Below are 15949 nucleotides of genomic sequence, written 5' to 3'. Positions count from 1 at the left end.
GAAACTGGACATGGCATACTGATATAGATTAAGGGCTTAAATAAAATAAAACACGGTAGTGACAAAGCTCTGATGTCCCTCTTTAACCCAGCAGCTCGATGGTGGCTGCAGTTTTAGTTGAAATGATATTTGTTTAGTCAGTTTTTACATCTCGATTAAATTCCATTGATTTTGAAAGAAGTAGCTTTTTTCAAGTCATAAAAACTTTCCAAATGTATAATTAATCTTTTATTTTAATTAACAGCTTTGATTTTTATCACATTGTTCATTTGGATCTCCATTAGGCGTTGCCTTGGCAACAACTACTTCCCTGGGGTCTATATGAAAAGAAAATACATATAATCAACAAATGTTTACACTTACACTACATACTTATAGTAAATAATGTAGTCACATCGCCGTTACATCCAACAATAACATGGCATCAAAACCAGACATATACAAAACATTAAAATAGAACAATTTAAATGGGTTGATTAGTAAAATAGAAATTATCTCAAGCCATTTGAACATGCAAGAAATTTGTGCTTAGTGTTTTTGCAGGCCTGTCTTCAACGCTAATCTGTTCAGCTGTTTGTTAAAACCTTTTTGTTGTTGATTCTTGAGATATAAAGAAAGGCAAACTGATAAGGCTCCTTCTCCTCTTAGTTTTATGTTACTATGGCTCTGGCCTGCTTCTCTAATAAAATTCTGTGTGTGTGTGTGTGTGTGTGTTTTGTCTCATCAGTTGCTGAGGAAGCGACACATCGGAAACGACATCGTGACGATCGTTTTCCAGGAGCCAGGCGCACAGCCCTTCACTCCAAAGTCCATCCGCTCCCATTTCCAGCACGTCTTCATCATCGTTCAGGTTCACGAGCCCTGCACTGACAACACCTATTACAGGTATGAGTCGATCCTCTCTGAGGAAAATGCCATCATTGATACAGGCATTTCGTTTTTTTATTGATCCCGTTCTTTTGCAGGCTGAAATCTGATGAGATAATTAGTTCATGTCAAGTCTTTGTGCCTTTGTACAAAGTGGTGAACCAGTTACGAAAAGATCTGACCTTTAAGGAAAAACACAAAAATAGTTCACAGAATATTTTAATCACCATATCATTCATGATATGCATTTAAATTCATGTAAACAGGTTCATTACTATGTACAATGTTAAAAGTGTCATCTTACGTTATAGTAGTGTTGGAGCAAAAACAAAGCTGTTCACCACTGCAGCAGATTCAGTGTAAATGTTTGTGATTCCGGAGAGTACTTCAGAACAGATAGATCCACTGTACCCTCGCTCTTACTCTATCGTTCCTCTTTCTGTCTCTCCTTCTCAGGGTGGCTGTGACACGCTCTAAAGACATGCCATTATTTGGCCCGTTGTTCCCTAAGGGCGCCCGATTCCCTCGCACACCTGCCTTCAGAGACTTCCTCCTGGCGAAGGCAGTGAACGCTGAAAATGCTGCAGAGAAGTCAGAGAAGTTCCGCTCCATGGCCACTCGCACACGGCAGGAATACCTGAAAGACCTGGCTGAAAACTATGTGACCACAACACCCATCGACTCCTCCACCAAGTTCCCCCTGCTCTCTCTGGGAGGCAAGCGCAAAGACAAGCTGAAGGGCACCAAAGGTGCTGAGTTGCACAGTGCCGGGGCGCTGGTCTGGGCCGTGATGGTCTACAGCAGAGTTGAAGGGGAGGCAGGAGAGCACAATCTCCCCTGTCTCCTCGGGGTGTCAGCCGAGTCGGTGGTGCTCATTGAGAGGTGCACACGCAGGGTGGTGTTTAACTGCTCCTGCCGAGATGTCATCGGCTGGAAAGCAGTGATAGAGACTAAGGATGGGGGGCCTTACTTGGATATCTTCTATGAGCGTGGGGAGTCAGTGTCTATCAGTGTGATGGAGAGCCAGGCGGAGGATATACGAGAGGTGGTGCAGAGGCTAGAGGTGGGTGATGGTGGCCTGATTGGAAATTTTGCATTGAGTAGTCTATGTCTTTCTAAATCATTCATCCTTTTCTGCACATCTGCAGCTGGTTACGCGGGGTTGTGAGGCGCTGGAGGTCACGCCCCTGCGTGATGGAGTGGGCCAGCCCGGGTTCCTGATGAACGAGGAGGGGTTCGTGACGGAGCTGCAGCGGTTCTGCTATGCTGAGAGCGGAGGCCTGCAGCTGTGGGCTCGTGTGGTGCGGCTGTGCGGACACTCGCTGGTTCACCTGAGCCCTGAGGAGAGGACCAGACTGCTGCGCACTGCGCACAAGATCCACATCACTGTCATCCCACCGGACGAGAACGGCAAGCCTCGCAGGTGGGTGAGGCTGCAGAGAGGAGGAGAGGGGGCAGGGAGAGCGAGAACACTAACGAGGGCACGTTTGGGTCAACAGACACAGGGTGAGACTAGAGAAGGGGCTCATGGGTATAAAGCGAACTGCAGAAAGTGAAGAGTAGCCCCAGTGAGAGAGGTTGACAGCTGATAAGGAGGAGGGGGTTAGTGGGACAAGTCAGTTCAGAAAAACAAGAGAGGTGCCGCTCTGGGGTCACGGCTCATTCTGCTGTTGATGGCGGCCTGCAGTCACTGTGTCACATCAGCTGGATAACAACCAATCAATCCCTCTAATGGTGTTTAATCACTCTGGCACAGGCTGTCCCACTGTTACTAGAACGTTTTCCTTTCAGCTGACACACACACACACACACAGTCAGATTGTTCAACAAAATAAAAACAACATTAAACTGGGCACCTCTGCAGCGCTAAGTTAAATGAAGTAACTTTTCAGAGCTGGCAGCAGAAGCATCCTCAGAGAACCCCTCCCCCCAGTTTATTTATATTTCACTCCTGAAATGCTTGTTCTATGACAACAAAGCACAAATTGTCACAAAGATGTCATAATTCATGATAAGCAGTGGAGGCTCTGTGATTTCAAAGGAATATAATAGACGCTCAGACAAATATAGCCTTTTTTTCCATTTCATCTTTGTTTTTGGCTTCTAGATTAATTAATGACTCAACAGTGAGATGAGAAGCTGGATGGAAAAGAGAGGCGTGATGGTTTTGTTCTTACTGAGTATGTTGTTGTTCTGTGTTCTGCAGAAGTTTCTCTGAGCTGTACCAGAAAGCCATCAAGGACGCAGAGTGTAAGCCTGGAGAAGATCAGTCAGGAGAGGCCTGGGTGCTGGACGAGAGGGAAGAAGAGGAGGAGGATGAGGAGGAGGCGAAGGAGGATGAGCTGAAGGCGGGTGGGGTCAGTGAAGCGGACATAATAGAGGTTCAGGTGGAGGCCGAAGAGGGCGAGGAGCAGTCGTGTGATAGAGGGCAAAGTGAGAGGAGTCAGGACTCGCTCCTCACGACGCCCAGCCTACCTTTGTTACGGGCCACTTCTCTGCAGGACCAACCAGCCAATCAGAGCCCAGAGGGCAGCGCCTCGCAGCTCACACGCAGCTACTCTTTGGAGAGACAGCCGTCCTACAGGGATACGTGTGACGGGTGAGTGTTAACTAAAGCTAACACGGCTGTTCATGTCAGCTGTCATTACCTCATGTGAGTGTTACAGAGAAAAAAGACTCTTTCGTGTTATTAAAAAAACAGGAAATGCTGCTTTGCCTGATGCAATAATCAATCTAGATTCATCTGCGGTTGGGTCGACCATCAGCTCATCCAACATGGCTGAAAGTATCCTCAAACTAAAGCTGACGCATCACAATTAAAACTCAGAGTCAGTGCATCACTTTTTCAGCAAAGGCCATTCACAAAGAAAGGACACCAACCACTGTGTCATTCTCCTACTAGACTGTGTTAACGCTGAGTATTTGAATTATGTTTCACATGTTAAACCCACTTTGATGTAAGTGCAGATGTTCTTTTTTCATCTTAAGTGCTTTTTCATGAAGTTCAAATTATTATTAGAGTAAATGACAACAAGAAAACAAATTTTTTCCCTTTCATTTCCATAATGTCTACACTGTGCAGATCATAGTGTAATATTCCCTCATCTTTAAGTATCAAGGCCCTTTCCCTGACAGTAATGGGAAGGTTTGCTAAGTATTAAAAAACCCGTGTGTAAAAGCAGCAGGACATGTATGTTGACACTGAGCATAAAGGAAATATTCATGGGGATAATATTAAACTCCACCAAAATGAATTTCAAAGCTTTTTATTCACGCAAAGCAGAGCTGAATCATTGGACTGAACTGCATCACATATGATGTTTCTGAGATAATTTTGTGAGTGCAGGATAGCAAACGTCAATCAAGGCAAACTCTAAGCCGCCCCAGAGATTACTTGTCTAAGTGCTCCAGTTTCTGTTTTGACCTCTGGACTGGATAAAAAAAAAAATGTCACGAAGCATCAACAGCAGATCTGCTTTGTGTTTTTTTTCCCCACCGACACCACCACACCTCCATCCTCCTCCCTGCCTGGCGGACAGGCACATGTACGACAACGTGGCGCTGAAGGTGGAGCACCACATCTATGAAAACGTCGGGGAGCTAAGAGACGCCACACCTGATCTGATCCTGGCTGTCAAACCCAAGGTTCCCCTGGAGGACGAACAGGTGACAGACTGAGACGAAAGGACATCTGATCGGTTTCAACCCAACGCTCCATCCCCTGTCTGACAGTGTCGTTTCCCCTTTATCTCTATCTTTATCTTGTCTTCAGTTCATGGGGGCTGAGTTTGGCGATGACAAAGCCTCAGCGAGTGACTCCTCTCTCTCATCTTCCCGGTTGTCATGTGTAGACCGAGCTGAGAGAAATTCACGAGCCCTAAGTCTTCATAACTCCATCACCAAGAGTAAGTACTCGCCTATACCTGTGGATTTTCAAATTAAACTTCAAATACACACTGTCAGTAACAACACGTTTATTCTTGAACAAAACGAACATAACAGCAAGAAAAATAAAAACATAAATGTGTGACAATGAATTAGGAGGCCAAAAGAGCACAGAGATATTGTGATGAGATGTTTTTATATTATGACTGATCATGGACACAAGGCTCCTTTCTCAGACACAACTGCTCGAATGATGCCAAAATGGAACAATTACACATGTTTGCAGATCATCTCTGCCTGACTTGAGCCTCAAATTCCTTTTTTCCGGATTTTTTCTGCCTTAAACCCCTCTCTTCATTATCCTCCCTCTGCTTCCCACTGCATCCCCTTTGTCCCTCCTCTTTCATCCACGCTGCCCCCTATTCCGCTAATCTAATATCACCCCTGCTCTGCTGCCACCCCCTGCCAGGGCTGGGATAAAAGGGGGACAGATGGGTAGTGGGAGGGGTGGAGTTTTAGGCAGCCCCAAATCAAGGAACCCCTCTTACACCATCTGCTCTGCCTCCGCTGAGACTATGAGACTCATCATTTAACCGCCATAAGAGCACACTGGCTCATCCTCTCATCAGATTCTTCTGATTTTTGTGGGGGCAGACTCTGCAGCCTCTAATTGTTTTTGCATTACGTTCTTTCACAGGAAGTCTGCGGGTCATTTCAAAGCATCACAACTGTTTAAACTAGTAAAACTAGTAGTTACTCTAGTTATTACTAGAGTAATAAAATTCAAAAGATCTTAAAAAGTAACAATTGTACCATCTTGAATGTCATTCTTTTAATATTTATTAAATTTGCATCCTATAATTTACTAAAACCTGATGATATTAAGCTCATTTTCTTGCACTGTGACTTTCACCTCCTTTGTGTTTTGGTTATATGCTGCCATAAATTCAATCTTATAAAGTCAGAAAACTAGTTCCAGTGAAACCTGCAGGCGTCCCACATACATCAAAACATTTCCTTCTTGTTGCTGTGTACTCTGCCCTTGAATCTGACCAGCATTAACACAGCAGCATCCCCCAGTGGTGGCTCTCTGTTACTGATGAACCGATGGTGAATCTGGATTCTTATAGTGACCACATTCTCACTGTTCTGCTGCAGTCCACTCATCTGCTACACTGAGGTGTGTCTCCAATGGCAGCCTGATAAATGTTGGCACCTCTCTCTCAGTTCTGTCAGAGACAACAGACTCTACTGAGGAGGAGTGGCAGTCCATCGCCGACCTGGCCACAGCCTGCCGCAGCATCCTGGAGGCTTTGTCAAGGGAAGGTGAGGAACTATTGACACGTGCAGACCTCACTTCTTGTCTATATAGATGTAAAAAAAAAAATAATGCAAGCTATTCTAGTGGTCAGCACAATCTCAAACACCAAGAGAAACCTGGATTTGATTTGACAGCTACAGCCTTCTCCCTGTGTTTATCTCACCCTGAGTCGTGCATCACAATCTAAAGACTCTCATAAGACTCTAAATTTCTCACAGGTATAAAAGAAGTGGTAATGTAATTAATTGTATGTTCACTATATGAACAAAAGTCCTGGGCATCTAGAGTAATAATTGAGACAGTAGTGTGCTTCCAGCTTTGTGGCAACACTTTGGCAAAGGCTCTTATCTGACTCCACGTGAAAATGCCCCACTGCACAAAGTGAAACAGTTTTCTGTAAAAAATAAATATATTAATTAAAATAAAATTTGAATAAATAAATAAATAAATAAAAAGGAAAATGTTTTTCCCAGTTAAGTGTGAAAAAACTTGAGTGGCAAGTACAGAGCCTTGACCTCCACTCCATCCAACACCTTTGGGATGAATTGGACGGACGACTGCGAGCCAGGCCTTATCACCCAACAGCAGCGTTTGACCTCACTAAAGCTCTTGTGGCTGCAGCCTGGCTCTAAAATCATGTGCAAAGTGCTCCCTGAAGACGGCAGTATATTGGTTTTGGAGTGAGATGTTTATCAATCACATTAGGGATCTGCACTCAATATGAAGAAAGTTGTTTAAAAGACCCCACGTTCTAAACTGAGAGAGAGAGCGCTGCTGTTGTAAACTGCAGTAATGTCCATACTGTTCCTTATCACAGACCGCAAAGCTGGAGACCCCTCGCAAGCAGGAGCTGACCAGACCGATGGCAAGCTGAAAGACTCAAAGGAGAGGTGGGTTGCTATACAGCACACACAGGGTGAAACAGACAGTTCAATACCTCTATAGTTAGTCACTTGGTTTTTCTTCGTCTGCATCACTGCGCACATCCCTTTTCCATCTTGATAAGACCTCTGCTCCTTTATTCTTTCTCGATTGTTTAGACTTTATCGGCTACATCCCGCTGTTTGAGTCAATGCTATGGCCTCTCTCCCCCAAAAAAAGAGAGCCGCCGTGCTGACTCAGTGATGCACTCACACACATGCAGACGCAGATGCACACTGTCATCTTTCTGCATAATTCCCACCATAATCCAGTTTATTCTTCTTTCATACTTGTCCCAGCCTCTTGGTTATCCTCTTTTCCTCTTTCATGCTGTGTCTGAGCAGATGAAGTCCACAGATCTGTTTGCCAAAAGCAAAACAGAAAACAAGTCAATAAAAACTAAGCAAACACCAATGTAGAGTTTCTCCTCAGTCCAAGGCTTTAGTGTTTAGAGGCACAGTTTATGTCCACCCACATACTGTAGATGTCAGGTTGGATGACTATGTCGCCATTTAATTTTGCTCCAGTTAGCATGTAGATGTCTCATCACCTCTTTTCAGCATCTGAACTTGTAAATTGCAATAATTATCACAACTTTTGTTCAAAATTATAAACAAAAGTCCCTTTTTTCTTTTTTTTCAGTTCGTACCAGCTGAATAGAATAGAGCAATGCAGATTACATTTGGTGACTGCAGTAAAAATCAAACTGCCAACCCCTTTCAAAAGTATTCTGTCCTCAGATATAGCGAGCTCTCACTGTTAAGCACATAATTTGCACAAATGTGCCTCACACCAAACAGAAAGATGAAATATACGTCATTCTTTTCACCTCACCGGGAGAGTGCTCGAGCTTTGCTCTATAGGGCGTAGTCATTATGTATAACTGCAGTCAGACGAGATGCATCGTGGGATGACTGTATTCACTCAGAATAGGTCTGCTCGTCAGCCACAGCAATTACTGTAAATTGATCTCTGAGTATTACAGGTTTTATTAAGACAGCGGGGACGACGGCCTGAGCTCTGAGGCTGCCAGAGTGACGGACGGCTCAACGGCCGATCAGGCAAATTAAAAAGTTCCCTCTGTATTATTCACTTTTTTTGAACAAAAGAAATACAAGAAAATCTTTGAATAAAATGCAGAAGATAGCAATTATTTTCTAGTTTGGTTGTTTGAAAACAAAACCATTTTGACACTTTGTTTTCCATATATATATTTTCCAGTTACAGTCCTTAAAATGTGGTAATTGCTTTTGACGAAGTGTCACTGCTTCTCTTTGTTGCAGTGACTCTCCAGGCCACCTAGAGGAGAAGGTATCGCAGCTGGAGGCCATGCTGAAGAAGCTGCAGGATGACCTGCAAAAGGTGCTTTGACTTTCATGAATGTGTTTTTCTCTAATAACGTTTTCAGTAAGCTGCACAGGAAAGTCAGCAGGTAGGAAAAAGTATTTCAATTGATCAGTTTCTGAGAAGATTAGTTTTTTCTGATGCAGCCTCTTGTGAACTTGTACAAATCCTCTCATCCATGCACCCGTTGGAAGTCACAGCTGACTCACTGTAGCGATGCATCCAAAAACACTCAAAAGACATTTATGTGTTTAAATTTTGTTTTTACAGTAACATTTTAAAGCTTTTTGGAATATATCCATATCATACTTTACAAAAACATTTACAACCTCTTCAATGCTGTTGTCAACATGTTCTTATTCTTCTGCACTACTCTGTGTTATGTTGATTTTTCATGTAGATGTGAAAGGTTAACTTTCTCAGCACAAAGTCCACTTGTGTTTCCAAAGCTTTCAGCCACATCTCATGGCCTTCCTCAGCGGATGGATTGGCTCGACTACAGTCAACTGGACCTTGTGTTGAGAAGTTTTTTGTCAAAACTGTTTGTGTCTCTGTATGTACAAAGCATGATATTCTTCTCAAGCACATGGAAATCTTTCTATTTTTAAGCCCTTGATTAGGACTGAAACTATAGTTGTTATTATTATATGTAATTATGTGTAATTATTATTATTATTATATTTATTATTATATGTAATATATTTAATTATTTTCTTTATCAACTCATCTAATGTATATTTGTCTAATCAGTCAATCATTAAGTCCATGAACGAATGTCAAGAACAATGACAAAAAACATTTGGTGCTGATACAATTAGCTGATTAGCTCAGCAACAGAAAATGAATCAACAACAATTTTGATAATCGATCATTTGATTATTTTCCATCTTCAATGTGAGGATTTGCTGCTTTTCTCTGTTTTATATGAGTGTAACTGTTGTTTAGACAAAACAAAACATCTGAAGCATCACCTTCGACTCTTGGAAATTGTGATTGTGCTTTCCCACTACCTCTGCCTTTTTATTTATGGAACAGTTATGTGAAAAATAATGGTCACGGTCAAATCAAATAATTGTTAGTTGCAGCCCTACAACCATTGTAAGTGATCAGCTGACCAGCAGCCCTCATTTTAATAAATGATATAAACAGTGAAAAGTCAGCAAATGTTTGGTGTTTTTACCTGACAGATGACTAAAACAAAACAAAGCAAAACAAAAAGCAGTTCTGTCAAACAAATGATCAGTTCAGCGACTAGTTGTTTCTGTACTGTTTTGTGAGTTTATTCTTCCTCACTGCAGTGTGATGTGCTTCTCTACACTGTTTGTGCTGTTTTATTTCAAGCTCTGTGTTTATGTGTGCCCACTAGTTTCCTTAACGCCACCGCTGTACCTGTCGCTCCCCTCCCGTTCCTGCCACAGCGATCTGAGCGACGGCTTTTGTTTTGTTGTGTGCCGATGTCTTTCAGGAGAAAGAGGACAAGGCGGTGCTGCAGGCCGAGGTGCAGAGCCTCAGGCAGAACAATCAGCGGCTGCAGGAGGAGTCGCAGAGCACAGTGGCCCGCCTCATCAAAGTCACCGAGCTGCTGTGCAACGTCAACAAGCCCTGTTAGCTTCACCACTGCATGCACAAACACACAAATCAGCGGAAAGATGCAAATCGTGCAATGTCCTTGTACGCTCAGTACACTTATTTTGTTCATACTTATTTGCAAAAGCAGCAAACACACACACCTATCCTCTTCAAACTGTGTATTACCACAGTGTCTGTCCTCAATCCTGGACCTGCCTGTTGGTGAGGGAGTATGCAAATCGACTCATACAAAAGACAAAAAAATGACATTTTCAAATCCCATGACCATCATAGACTGACCAATGTGCAGCTCTCCAGACTGCTGTGTTGGTTTGCTCTGCTGGAGTGCTTCTCTTAGTGTGTGTATGACACAGTATGTGCGTGGATGTGTGCCACATGTGTGTGTGTGTGTGTGTGTGTGTGTGTGTGTGTCTGTGCGTGTGTGTGTGCATCTCTTACTGTACCTTGCTTCAAATACTTGACAAGCTGGGCTGAATAGCACTTGCATAAAAAGTGGCAATTAAGACTGAGAGACACTGTATAGCATGTTTGGTGGTGTCTTATCTGAAATGACCAAAAGTGTATATATATATCACCAATAATGTATGTGAACAGTAGTATTGCTATCCTCTCTGCCAGATGTGTAGTTGCAATGTCTGAGTGTGGTTCTGCCTGGCGCTGCTAGTGTGGAAGGCCTTGAAATAAAACACAACAAGAAAAAAAAAAGGGAACATGACAATGACAAGCCTATAGGCAGCCTTCTACTTCAAAAGATGTAATGATGCTAACTGACTGGCCTTAGAGCAAGGTCTGTTACGTAAGGACATCATTCTCTGCCCTCTTCACTTCTCAGTAGTACTGTATTTAAGAAATCCTGGAGTTTTTAAGGAGAGACAATTAAAAAAAAAAAAAAAAAAAAAGCTTAAATGAAAGGGATGTTAACTGGAAAAGTCAAAAACAATGAACTGAGCATGCTTGTTCCTTCTGAAAGGGTGTATGAAAACAGTATTAGAGGAATACTAAAAAGGGTTATACCTCTCCTGAAGACACAGACGGTGGCAGGAACGAACTGCTTCAGATTCCTTCCATGATTGCCTGTAGCTGTTTTCTTCTAACCTCACTATTGTAGCAGCCATACTGTAGAAGATCTCCTGCTGGCCTGAACCACAAAATGCCAAAAGGTGGCTTTTCTTTCAGCTCGCAAAATAGCTTTACATGTCTGGATAAAACACCTTGAACTAATAGTGAATTACAGAATATTGTATTTAAATATGTTTTGTGTTTGGCGGATGTCTACAGTGACTATTTTGGGTAATTGTTTAGTATGGCTTATGAGTGGTAGCGGTAAGGACAATAGGTGAAATCTTACCATCCCACCCTGATGTGTGTTTGTGTGTGTTTCTGTGTTGTTCTTGCACTTTTTTTTTTTTTTTTTTTTTTAAATCAGCACTGGACAGGGCACAAACTGTACTTTATTTAGTCTGCCCAGGTTATGTCTCGCTCAACGTAAGAAGGTGGATAAGATCTCATCCCCCTGACACCACCTTACCTCACCTTTTTGTGTGTCCACTGCTGACGGCGCCGTTAACAAACGTGTGTTCAGAGGAGTTGGACTGCTTCTCCTCAGTGCCAACGAAAAGCCCAGGCAGCTCTCCTGACTCCCACCGCAATCAAAGAGAACTGACTCAACCACAAACTAAACTCCAACTACAAACTCTGAACTCCGACAAAAAGGATGCCAAACTTTCGCCAGTCACTCAGACTCTCTTGTTTCTTGTATAAAACTTCCTCTTGTAATTTTATTTTAGAGTCACTGTGAATACCTGGTACCAGCATATTAAGATACAGTATATACAGATTAAATTATGAATCTAAACTTTATCAGTATGTGAAGATACTGTATGTAAAGCTGAACTGTTCCATGTTACTTAGTGCATTGGGTTGTGTATGCCCTCCTTTTGCAGGACGATTATGCAGACAAGTGTTAATCGTGGCCATGCAGGCTCCTGTTTCATCTCCTGTACACGCTGAAGCCTCATGACTGAACAGGGAGACGTTGGTGTGAGAAGACCTGTTTTACTGTGTCTTGTATAGTTATTTAGATTGTAGGAGGTTGGTCAAGCATGAGAATGTGCCAAGCAACTTCCAAGCTCCCCTCTGTATGTGTGTATGTATAAAAATGTAACTTATTAATCATGCAAATGTGGATTTTCTTGTAGCTGTTTAAACTGGAGGGAAGTCGTGAGGAGAAAATGTGAAATAGGTCAGAACGGAAGGTGGGCTTGGTTATGAATTCTAGTTTCTTTTGTAGAAAACCAACAACCATGATATGACGTGACAAAATACTATCTGCAACTCTTGCTTAATGTGACTATGGTTCTTATTGTCATTCTAATATTGAGCTATTTCAGCTATAGCTCTTACATATTTAATAAGGTCTTAAAACACCATTAGGTACGCCTTAATGAGTAAAACTCTTCTACCAGAACGGATGATCAAAACTGGTCATACTGATGTTATGTGAAGGCTTATCTCTCTGACTCTGTGCCTACCTGAAAATGTAATGTATGTGAACCCAGCTTAGTGATCTCCTTTCTTTGTCTTTGGTTGCACTTACTGAGGTTTTTAGTGGCAGAGGAAGGATTTTCTAAGAGATCGTCGCAACATCAGGTTCTTTGCAAGAAAAATTCATTTGGTGACACATGACCCAAAAAATGGATGATAATAATAATGATGATGATGATGATGCTAATAATGTGTGTTGTTGATCTGAAGCATCAGTGAAGGTTTACAGCTCTGTGAGTACCACCAATTGTTAAAAGAGCAGAAAAATATATCGTTTTTAAAAATGAATTAAAAGGAAAAAGGTGCTTAAAATGACTATTGATGCATTGGAATCAAGAAGTTTAAATTGAGGTGAATGTGTTGATTGGCGTATGCCTCCCCATAAGGGAGGATTATTTTGGTATTTAAATGTTTAAAATAAACTGTCTTAGAAAACCCAACAGAGTATCTGAGAAGCTGAATGTGGCTGAATGACCTAAAAAGGACAAAAGAAAAAACAAAAGAAAAAAAAAAAGAAAAAGAAATCAGCAATAATTTGGGCGTCACATACTAGATCTACTTGGCCTAATCTGGAAATGCAACAATCTAAGTATGTGCTCCCAAGTTCATGTTTTGTCAACACAGAGACAAATATCCCAAAGGCAGATAATGTGGTTTGGATATGATGGAATGATTCTGGGGGTGTTTGTCTTTTTTTTTAGTTTGTAGAAAATAAAAAAACTCAAAAAGGAAAAATATGGAATCAGTAAGATCTCTGTTCAAAAGACTGAAGTGTTTTACGTGGTTGAATTGGTGTTTGGAGGAAAAACAACTCCAGGAACTTCCAGGCCTCTTGACTTGTAGTAAAACTGACTTGAGTAGAGCAGAGACACTAAACAACACCACATTTTTCTCTTATCAGTTTCTCACTCTACATTTGCGTGAATGAAATCATGAGATGGAAATTTATGAAGGAATCATAGGACTATTCAGCCAATATGAGTGGTAGTGCAGATCTAGAGATGAATACAGAGAGTAAGAGCTTCGCTGGAAGAGCTGGATGGATTTGTTGAAGAGCAGAGCTTGTGAAGATCTGAAGTCCTGGACTGAACTCTGATGAACATGGGAGGTGGAGGTAAAACAGAAATGACGCAGTAGCTTAAAGCAGCCCAGGAAGAAGCATGTTTTAAAATGATTGATAGTGTCAGAGGAAGGTCATAGCCAAATCTGATTTGCTAAAAATAGTAGAACATAAAAGTCAGTTTATGAAATGGGATGAAAGTGAAAGAAATATGTATGAAGATAAACTCAGTCACAGTGTCTGTGGAAACCAGCTGAGGCTTCTTTTTTAATTGAACCAGCAAAAGTCAAAATAAAAGTATTATACCCATCTGTATGTGCAAACACAACAATAAAGGGAAAAGATTTGGCTTTAATTAATTGTTCAGAATTCAGCTTTCAACCCTTTAATTTAGGAGTAATTTCACTGTCATCAAGGCTGAGCTGATAAAATATATGCATGAATATATGTATATATATAAATAATGTATTAACTCTGAGAGGGTTTAGGAACAGATAGTTTAACTTCCTGTTGGTCCCTTAGATCAGCTGAGCAAGCAAAGTGTGGTGACCGGCTCTGTCCCTGTCCCCCCAAAACACCACCACACTGATATTAGTTGTTCAACTGTTTGTTGACATCCTGCAGGGAACTGGAAAATGCTGACAGAGTAAAATAAAGAACCTCTTCCGTTAAATCTGGTTCATGTTTTGAGTTTAATCTGGTTCATGTTTTTGAAATTATTAGATCATAATCACATAAATCATTGTGGCTATTATGCTTTCTTACGCTGTAAACCGCACTGTAACTTTCAACTCTTCAAAGAAAACACAAGATGCACCGAGACAAACAAACAACTAATTCTAAAATTAGCACCAAACATTAAATATAACTGAGGCATATGAGAATGTCACTGTATTTGGTCATAAACCACAGAACTTGAAATTTTGACATGATGAAAAGCTCAATGAAAAGTCATATTAATTAATCCTGAGGAGAAATGAATGTGTACCATATGTTATTGCAATCCATCTGTCTGAGTCATCTCACACAAAACCACAAATGTGAACCTCATGGTGGCGCCAGAGGAAAAGTCAGGGGATCATTGAAGTGACTGGACTCATCTTCTGGGAACCAAGAATGTCTCCCCGGCATGTCATGGTAATCCATCCAATAGTTGTTGAGATATTTCAGTCAAGACCAGAGTGATGGGCCAACTGACCAACCAACACCACAGGAGAAGTTAGCATAACTAAAACACAGTCGTTCGATCTTTATTATCAACTTTGTTTAAATTTACAGCAAATCCGCTCCCCAACTCCCAAAATGCTTGGATGTCAACGCAATCATGTCAACATCTTCAGTAAGCTGCAACATCTTTGTCTAAAACTCGGTGTCAACATATAAAAATAAAAGCAGCCTGTAGTCACATAAACACATGTAGAGATTCAGAGTGAGATAATACAGTTTGAAAAAAGCTTGAAATCCTGATTGGATGCACATTCCCGTCTTCCTGGATTGATACAGCATGAGGTAACACAAATACACTTTCCAAAGCTTGTTCCCTGAGCATAATACAGCACGACAACATCAGACAAACATTTCCCAGGACTCTGTCCTCTGGAAGGCTTTCCTAAACATCAGCCGCAGAGAAACGCTTTATCTTCCCTGCTCTGACACCAGGAGGAGAACTGATGACAACAATGCGCCGGCCTATGTCTTTATTTGGGGTTGGAGCCCAGGACAGAGTCTTCACAAGGGGCTATGTGTCACACACAGCTCAAGGGCTTAGCGCCAGTTTGACTCATCCGTGTTCTGTAAATACAGAGGCCATGTGCTGGTGTGTGTGTGTGTGTGTGTGTGTGTGTGTGTGTGTGTTTAGACTCCTGGTTCACATGGTTGTATATAGTATTTTAAATGGCCACTGTTGCCTCATACACAACGTGTAGATGAGGCCTAACGTGAGTCCATTTGCTACATCACTGATGTATTTCTGTCATAAAGAAGCCTAATTATAAGTTAGACCTCAGAGGTTTGATCAGTGTCACACATCTACAGATACAAACAACAGATAAATATTTTACTCGAGAGGTTCTCTGTTGTTTAGAAATACACCCAGGAGTTTATTTTATCTTGCATAACATGGAGTTAAATTGAGGATTTCCTTTTTGGGGAAATACTAAAAGTTTAGTTTCAATGCATTTTGAACAAAACAGTGCTAACATAACTTTTAGCAAACAATTAAAACAAATCTCAAAAACCTGAACAATTTAAAAGACAAGACCTCTTCGGGCTCTGCATTGTATTGTTGTTCTGCTCCAATGTAACAAATTAATACATGTTTAAGAGGTTTTGTAGAGCATTCTGTTAATAAGTGATGCACCTCATATAATGAGCCACAACAGTTGATCATATACTAATCAGAGTCCTGGCATCATGTC

General features: G+C 41.5%; 1 protein-coding gene across 10 annotated transcripts in view; it reads left to right on the top strand.

The window, feature by feature from the left end:
• Positions 1-12912, top strand: part of sipa1 (signal-induced proliferation-associated 1) — a 33968-nt gene extending 21056 nt beyond the window's left edge. For 5 of the 10 annotated variants that reach the window (XM_071460627.1, XM_071460623.1, XM_071460625.1 and 2 more), the window contains 10 exons: positions 728-885; positions 1324-1930; positions 2016-2290; positions 3074-3466; positions 4407-4533; positions 4640-4772; positions 5911-6078; positions 6891-6963; positions 8278-8356; positions 9804-12912. In XM_071460627.1, coding sequence (XP_071316728.1) covers positions 728-885; positions 1324-1930; positions 2016-2290; positions 3074-3466; positions 4407-4533; positions 4640-4772; positions 5911-6078; positions 6891-6963; positions 8278-8356; positions 9804-9947 — 2157 coding nt within the window. In that variant the 3' untranslated portion in view covers positions 9948-12912. Of the gene's footprint in view, positions 1-727; positions 886-1323; positions 1931-2015; positions 2291-3073; positions 3467-4406; positions 4534-4639; positions 4773-5910; positions 6079-6890; positions 6964-8277; positions 9303-9704 lie in introns of those variants that run through there. The other 5 variants (XM_071460628.1, XM_071460633.1, XM_071460629.1 and 2 more) reach the window with 5 other exon arrangements.
• The last annotated feature ends 3037 nt before the right edge of the window (positions 12913-15949 follow it).

The sequence above is a fragment of the Trachinotus anak genome, unplaced genomic scaffold, assembly GCF_046630095.1.
Source record: "Trachinotus anak isolate AG129_WGS33_773 ecotype Australia unplaced genomic scaffold, CSIRO_AGI_Tana_v1 ptg000024l, whole genome shotgun sequence".
NCBI classification, from domain to species: domain Eukaryota; kingdom Metazoa; phylum Chordata; class Actinopteri; order Carangiformes; family Carangidae; genus Trachinotus; species Trachinotus anak.
Note: the sequence above shows the minus strand (reverse complement) of the source record. Positions and strands in the feature narration are given on the sequence as shown.